The sequence below is a fragment of the Gymnoscopelus microlampas genome (assembly GCF_963454915.1).
Source record: "Gymnoscopelus microlampas genome assembly, chromosome: 12".
Classification (NCBI taxonomy): Eukaryota; Metazoa; Chordata; class Actinopteri; order Myctophiformes; family Myctophidae; genus Gymnoscopelus; species Gymnoscopelus microlampas.
This window is the reverse complement of record NC_139949.1, coordinates 31105876-31113943: the sequence shown is the minus strand read 5'-3', so window position 1 is coordinate 31113943 and position 8068 is coordinate 31105876. Positions and strand designations below refer to the sequence as shown.

General features: G+C 45.8%; 1 protein-coding gene across 5 annotated transcripts in view; it reads left to right on the top strand.

The window, feature by feature from the left end:
- Positions 1-7693, top strand: part of LOC311056486 (cell adhesion molecule DSCAML1-like) — a gene marked incomplete at both ends in the record, with an annotated part of 75309 nt that extends 67616 nt beyond the window's left edge. For all 5 annotated transcript variants that reach the window (XM_084073133.1, XM_084073134.1, XM_084073137.1 and 2 more), the window contains 11 exons: positions 126-289; positions 532-630; positions 1206-1394; positions 2695-2982; positions 3570-3725; positions 3881-3911; positions 4101-4219; positions 4313-4465; positions 4576-4776; positions 6096-6407; positions 7260-7693. In XM_084073133.1, the coding sequence (XP_083929259.1) occupies positions 126-289; positions 532-630; positions 1206-1394; positions 2695-2982; positions 3570-3725; positions 3881-3911; positions 4101-4219; positions 4313-4465; positions 4576-4776; positions 6096-6407; positions 7260-7693 (2146 nt within the window). The remainder of the gene's footprint in view (positions 1-125; positions 290-531; positions 631-1205; positions 1395-2694; positions 2983-3569; positions 3726-3880; positions 3912-4100; positions 4220-4312; positions 4466-4575; positions 4777-6095; positions 6408-7259) is intronic.
- Positions 7694-8068: the final 375 nt, after the last annotated feature.

Genomic DNA, 8068 nt, shown 5'->3' with positions numbered 1-8068 from the left:
CTGTGAAGGAAGTAAGAAGAGGCCCAATTTCTCTCCAAAATGGCTGCTGTGCATAGAGCCTATTGTAATGCCATAACAATTATGTCTTCATTATTATTGTAATCACATGCATATTTCGTTTTCAGTGACGACTCTACCATCCCAGTGACGGCCGACAGCCAGCGACAGATCTTATCCAATGGCACACTGGTACTACGCTCAGTCAAAGCAGAGGATTCTGGGTACTACACATGCACAGCCACCAACACCCTGGGCTTTGACACCATCATAGTCAATCTGTTGGTGCAAGGTGAGCGAATAAAACCATTATGCATCCATATACATTTATTTTGGTTCCGTGATTTGTTGCTGTCTTTCGGTCACTCTGTTATGCTCCATCGATATGATGTTTCGCACTCTGAAAGTGGCAGATCTACAAGCTCACAAAGCGTCGCATCCGCAATGCATTGTGAGCTTGTAGATGAGCTATTTTCAGTATGTAACACTGTTTTATGGCGAAGTATAAATTGGGCTTTCTGTGCTTGTGTCCAGTCCCTCCTGACCAGCCTCGTCTGACTGTCGCCACTACCTCCACCTCCTCCATAACTCTGTCTTGGATACCCGGGGACAACGGAGGAAGCTCCATCAGAGGTACTTTGCTGTTTTCTAGACAGGACTTGACTTACTGGAGACTGAGCAAAACACTTTAGCTACCTCACTGTTGTTTCCATAATGTTTTTAGGTTTTTTTTACCGACCTCCTACCTTCCTCCATTCCTTTGCACGTCTATGAGTCCCTGTTGAGCGTGCTTCAGTGTCTTGTTCCGTAATTGTAAACAGTCATCTTTTATGTTTGTGTGTGAAATAGGGTAAATAAAAATACAAATAAAAATAACAAGTTGGAGCTGCTTATAGTGCTCTATTGCCCTCTGGTGTTGAGAGGTGTAGCTGCAGCAAAAATGCCACTATAGCCTTGGATGTTTTGCGACATCTGGATTTTAATTAGGTTTGATTTCGCTTTTAAAGAGTCATGCAACAAAATATGCATCTATACTATCTATCTATGCTTTGTCAGACAACCCTGTTGACAATTAGTGACACTTTCTTCTGTTGAAAATACATTATTTTGTCAAGCGAAAGGGCAGTGTAACAATTGTAAATGAGCCTAGATTATTTTCACAAGTGTCTGTGTTTAACTTTGAGTTGTGTTGTGGGTTGTACATGCAGGTTTTGTGCTGCAGTATTCTGTGGACAACACGGAGGAATGGAGAGATGTGTTCATCAGCTCTACTGAGCGTTCCTTCCGGTTGGACAACCTGCGCTGTGGCACCTGGTACAAGGTCAAACTGGCTGCGAAGAACAGTGTAGGCTCTGGGCGTATCAGTGAGATCATCGAAGCCAAGACCCATGGAAGAGGTGAGGGAAAGGGAAACACAGTAAATAATAATAAGTAAAGAGAGAGAGAGAGAGAGAGAGAGAGAGAGAGTGTGTGTGCTTATGGGAACATAACATGATACTACACTGTATACGTTTAAATATTGCTTTGCCATCTCAGAGGCCTCAGATTCTATCATGTAACTTGTGTGTACACTTTCTTAAAATGAGTATAGATTCAAGAAGAAACCGAATACACAGAGCGTTGCATTGTTACCACAGAGTAGAAATGAACAGAGGGCCAAATTACACGCCTATGTAATGTGGCACCTTTTCGGATGTGTATCCTGTAATCAGCAGCTGCCATACATACATCATTAGAAATACATTGTACATTTTAAAACAAATTTGGAACAATGTCCATTTGGGAACAAATGGGCATTTCCCCTCCTGTTATGCAATACCCATTGTACCTGTTGTCAGAGTACTTAGTGCAGTACCTATTATCATAGTACTTGAAGGCCAGTCTATGATGGCAGCACCCTGACATTATATTAATGACATCAGGGATCTCCATATACAGTATAGGCATAAAAGGGAAACAGACAGAGACACTTCTACGGGTCCTTGGTGATACACAGGGCAAGTTTGGTTGTCAATAGGTTGGACAGACCTCAAGGTAAACGGGGTACACACAGACAGACACACACACACGCACGCATGCGAGGCAGGAACCATAACAAAAAAGTACCACATCGCGCATAACCAATATGGCAGTCTCTGTGGTATTACCAGGAACTCTTTAGGCTTGAATTACTTGGGTATTAAAAAAGTCTTAATTCTTCCATTTTACAGTGAGTGTTGATAGCAGAAATGATAAAATATGTAACTGCCTTAATCCTGCCTCTCCCAAGCTTTATCTTACAGTGGCCCACTAACAGACAAAGCACATTAAAATTCTAAACCTAAACATTCATTGAGGCCATTGAATGGGACTGTTTGAGCTATTCTGCTAGTCAGCACTTGAAGTAAATGAATTCCCAAAAGAAAAGTTGCACAAGCCAAGGTCGATATGACACCCAGTGACAGCAAGCCATCGTTTCTACACAGAACTATCTTCAATGAATACTGCAAAAAGCACATGCTGTGCCAGCCTATTGCTGTAGACTTGGTAGTTGACGGTTTTCAGCTTAGACAGCTTATAGAGGAAAGTTTGGAGTATTCATTTAATTCAATTAAACTCCAGACTTGTCTGTGTAGATAAAACATAAGATTCCTAAGCTTGCATAGATATCACTGAAATTATTAATTTGTTTACTGTGTTCTCCTTTCCTACCAACAGAGCCAGTGTTCAACAAGGACCAACCACTTCTTACCCACATCAACTCAACGCATGCAGGGCTCAACCTGCAGGGCTGGACCAGTGGCGGCTGCCCCATTACTGCCCTAATGCTGGACTTTAGGCCCAAGGGTACCTGGACCTGGCAGAGCCTGAAGGCCAACTCCACCACTCAGCTGTTCCTCAGTGAGCTGCGTGAAGCCACCTGGTACGAGCTCAAGATGAAGGCCTGCAACAGCGCTGGCTGTGGGAACCAAACCTCCCAGTTTGCCACCACTGACTATGATGGCAGTAAGTGTCTCTTATTTTCTCCTTCACTGTGTGAGTTCTGTTTAACTACTTGAACCCCATATGGGTCGACCGGACTCCTACAGGGCTCTATCCCAGTGTCTTTTCTGTTTTCTGTTATTGTGGGGAAAGCTTTCGCTGAAAATAGCCGATCGCTGTCGATCTGCTATTTTAAGCGAAAGCTTAACAATAAGGATGATGGGGTTTAAGTGGTTAAGGTGCTATATAAATAATATTTTATTTATTATTATTATTATTTACTTTCTTTGTCAAGTGTCATCTCTGAAGGGACACCTTTTTCTCCAGCACATACTGTTCCACAGTATACTGTATTATATCTTACTCCACACCAAAGAACGTGTAAAAATATGTCTATTTGAGTACATTTTTACATTCTTAGAGTTAAATTTACTATAAAAAAAAGAAGAAAAAACCCTGATGTCTGGCCTCTCGATCTGTCTGTCTGTCTGTCTGTCTGTCTGTCTGTCTGTCTGTCTGTCTGTCTGTCTGTCTGTCTGCCTCTCTCTCTCTCTCTCTCTCTCTCTCTCTCTCTCTCTCTCTCTCTCTCTATTCCCATGCTCACTCTGTAGGCACCATCCCTCCTATTAAGTCGGCCCGTGGAGAGGGGGACGACGTGAAAAAGTTGTTCTCCATCGGCTCACCGGTCATCTTGGTCACCCTGGGCGTGGCCTTGCTCTTCATCATTCGCAGGAAGCGTAAGGAGAAAAGGCTCAAACGACTCAGAGGTGAGAGATGGAGAAAATGAAACCAGCACTCACACCCACAGAGAGAGACAGAGAGTTTATTACTGTATGAGGGATGAACCAAACAAGTTGTGACAGGCTGGAAATGATTAGCTTCACACTCCGCTGTAATCTAATTAAGATATTTGTTTCTGCAGATGCTAAGAGCCTTGCGGAGATGCTTATCAGGTAAGACCTAAATTCAAAATTCTGAATTCTGGATATGGTTTGAGCTGTCATGGCTAAGGCTTTCATGTCTTTGCTGAAAATGGATAGACATTTGCTTGTCTTATGAGTCTAAATTAATTGAAGCTCAGCTGAATTAACAAAAGTGTACAAAGTAAGTGCAACTAATAGCACTTATGTGTGCGTGCGCAGTAAGAACAACCGCAGTATGGACACTCCAGTGAAGGGACCACCTCAAGGCCCGAGGCTCCATATTGACATCCCACGCGTCCAGCTGCTTATTGAGGACAAGGAAGGCATCAAACAGATAGGTCTGTGACTACATCTTGCTCACTCAACATAATGCTCTTTTTAAATAAAAAATGTCCAAAGCACATTATAAATATTTCTCTTGTCTCATATAGGGGAGGACAAGGCAGCTGTGCCAGTGACAGACACTGAGTTCAGCCAATCAGTGAATCCCCAGAACTTCTGCACCGGCGTGTCTTTGCACCACCAAGCCCTCATCCAGAATTCAGGGCCTTTGATTGACATGTCAGACATCCGCCCAGGCACTAGTACGTTTTTATTTGATTTTTTAATGCATATTAACATAGTGCAAGTGTTCATATGTTGTGATTACAACCAAAGTTACTATTCAATGACTGTTCTGTATGTTCCTCTCAAGACCCTGTTTCCAGGAAGAGTATCAAATCGGTTCACAGCTCCAGGAACCGGTATTCCAGCCAGTGGACTCTGAGCCGGCCAGGTCAGAGCCAGTCAACAGTTTCAGCACGAACTTTGACCTCAGACTGGCGCACCATGGGCTCTCATGGCATCACTGCCACGGAGAGTGACAGCTACAGTGCTAGCCTCTCCCAAGACACAGGTGAGTGGAGCCCATAAAGTTAAAGATAATAGAGAGGGCACTGGATATCCCCTCCCATCCACTTGCATTGAATTGCTCGCCCAGCGCATGGACCGAAATCACCCCTTCTTCCGGGTTGGAAATGTGATGGGCGAGGCCTATTTGGGTCTTCTGCGCGTCACTTCTGTGCGTCATAGAGGTGCGCAAGCTCGTGAGTCGAGCCCATTGGTTCAAAACCGTTTTCGGTCATTCATGTACAGTGGCCCCAACTGCAGTACCTATGTATGGCCAGCATGTCCAATGCGCTTCAATGCAACCACTGGGTTCTGGGGGCTTGGTGGAGCCCAGCTTGTGTCGCTATGCCCAAATATGGAGTGTGTTGTCTAACCTCAATGTGTCTTCATGGCATCAGGCGCAAACAAATCAGTCAGCTCCATATATTGGCACAAAAGGGGGCATGCCCACAAATGGGCATATACTGATGACATTAGCATAATGACATTATGGGCATAAAAGGGACAAGGACTGACAGATCCGGTTGTCCAGAGCCACAGATCCGACCGCTATGCCCATATATGATCATATGCATGTATGGGGCCGACCGACTTCAAACTCTGCGTGCGCAACGGCAAGGACTTGAGGGAGTGCGGTGCCCACCGTCGAGTAGTTCGGAAATCCAGTTGTACAGAACCGGCGATCTAACCAATATGACAATTCCCCGACACTATGACTCAGACATATTGGTTGGATCTGCGGTGCGACGTAGATGTGAAGGCCGCGTAGTGGCCTGAACTTTAGATGTGAGGTGAGGGTCGCATAGCGGTCTGAACCTCTAGTATCTTCAAATTGGCTATTTTTTGGCTGTTTATCAGATGTTGGTATACTGAAGGTCAAATTTGAGTTACAATACATTATCTCACCTCTTATAGTTCTAATTAAAAGCCAAGCTGATTTTGAACTAGCTGCATATAGATAGATACCTTTATTGATCCCGTGGGGCAAATTCAGGTAAGATATCTTCGAGTATAATAAAAAACACCATACATTTTAATAAAGAGTATACAAATGTATACGCCCTGTACAATCATCCTGCCTGATGCAGAACAAGAAAGTACTGTCCAGACACAGAAGCTACACCCCTGCAAAAGTCAACTACTCAAGCAAGCGGTTAATTATGTGCGCCCTCCTGGGTGCGGAACCCGAATTAAAAAAGAATGCCCATGAAGACAAAGCCACATACATTATGCCTATGGGAGCGTGCCCCACCAATGAATGCACAGGTTGTTCGCGTTCACGTCAAACTGTTTTCATGAAGAATGTCTGTGCATTTTGTTCTCCAGATAAGGGACGCAACAGCATGGTGTCCACAGAGAGCGCTTCGTCCACGTATGAGGAGCTGGCGAGGGCATATGAGCACGCCAAGTTGGAGGAACACCTGCAGCACGCCAAGTTCACTATCACAGAGTGCTTCATCTCCGACAGCTCGTCTGACCAGATGACCACGGGCACCAATGACCCCGCAGACAGCATGACCTCCCTCAGCACGCCCTCCGAACCAGGCATCTGCCGCTTCACTGCCTCGCCACCCAAACCCCAGGACTATGACCGTGGTAAAAATGTGGCTGTGCCCATTCCCCACCGCGCCAACAAAAGTATGTATAGAGGAAAAGGAGCCTGGCACATATTTTTGTCTCCGCCAGGCCGAAAGGCATGGTGAGAGAGTATGTTTTGCACCCTGTACGTCTGTCCGTCCGTCCGTCCGTGTGTCCGTCCGTGTGTCCGTCCGTCCGTGTGTCCTGTCCGTCCGTTAGCAGCTAATCTCCGGCACTGTTGGCCAGGTCCCTGCGAAACTGTGCAAACACACTCCCTGGATGCCAATTCAGAACCTCTGCCCAAAAATTTTCACATGGGCCTGTTATAGCGCCACCAGGAGGCCGATTTGTGCAAAAACCTTTTTTATATTACTCCTACAGATTTTATCCAAACGTCATGCAAATCGGTACACAGTATCTCTATAGTCATTTGATCAACACGGATCTGTCCGATTTCCCATATTCCATCCTCATTGGCTAAGGTTGGCTTCGAAAGTTTGCAGCATTGGTCCGTTTTGAACAAAATGCCTCAAATCATGAACGCAGTTGCGATTTCCGTGAAATTTCACACACACATTCCCACTAGGCCGAGGAAGAAATGCCACCCTTTTCACATTGGCCTGTTATAGCACCACCAGCAGGTCTAATTTAGCAAAACACATTTCCGGAACAAAATGCCTCAAATCATGAATGCAGTGTCCGATTGCCGTGGAAGGCCTAAGAATAAATGGCACCCTTTTCACATTGGCCTATTATAGCGCCACCAGGAGGCCACAATAACGTACCTGTCATCAGTTTAGCCTGATTTATACTTTGTTGTACGGACGTGATATAAATCAGGGTTTAGGCAGATAAAAGAACGCAAACAATCTGTTAGAGAACTTGTTCCTACAACTCTGCTTTCCTCCTCAGGTGAATTCTGCAACCTACCCCTTTACATGAAGACGGACCCATTTTTCCGCAAACAAGGGGACTTGCATGACCCATGCCCAGCTGTGCCACCGCGGGAAGCCTCGATCCGTAGCCTGGCACAACGGGCATACCACACCCAGGGCCGTCATATGACTCTGGACCCGGCCAAGCAGCAGGCCCTGACGCTGGGTCACTCTGGGCTGGGCAGCCTGGGCGTAAGCTCAGGCACTGCCACCCTTCCCCAGAGGACTCTCACCATGCCCGGTTCCAACACTGCGGCAACTGCCTCTACTTCCAGCACTAGCAGTAACCCAACCAACAGTAACAAGGTGGGGGGTTCCAGAGACTCGCTGCTGGAGAACAGCTCCTCTGCTCTGGGGAGACTGCAGAAACAGAGTGTGGGGGCGTACTCCAAGTCATACACATTGGTGTAGCGCGTCGTCTTGCACAGACTTGGACTGCTGTCACACTCCTCAGCCAGTCCCACACCAGTACCCTTCAGCCTGGGCCAAAAAGGTCATGCAAGCATCTTCCTTTAGACCCAACTAATGGCTAACTGCCCAGTATCCTGTCTAGTTTTCCCCTGGAAAGGTCTTTTCCCTGACAGAGACCCAGCTAATCTTCCTGATTCATACTCACCTGGAACGGAGTGAAAACTACTAACCTCGACTAACAGTTCCAGCCCAGTGATGCTCAGCTCCGCTCCTTTGGAAGGTACATATGGATGTTAACAAGGGGTTACTCTATGGTTCATTGAATATATTGACTATTACGGGGGAGCTAAAAGCTCTGTACATGATGATGAAGTA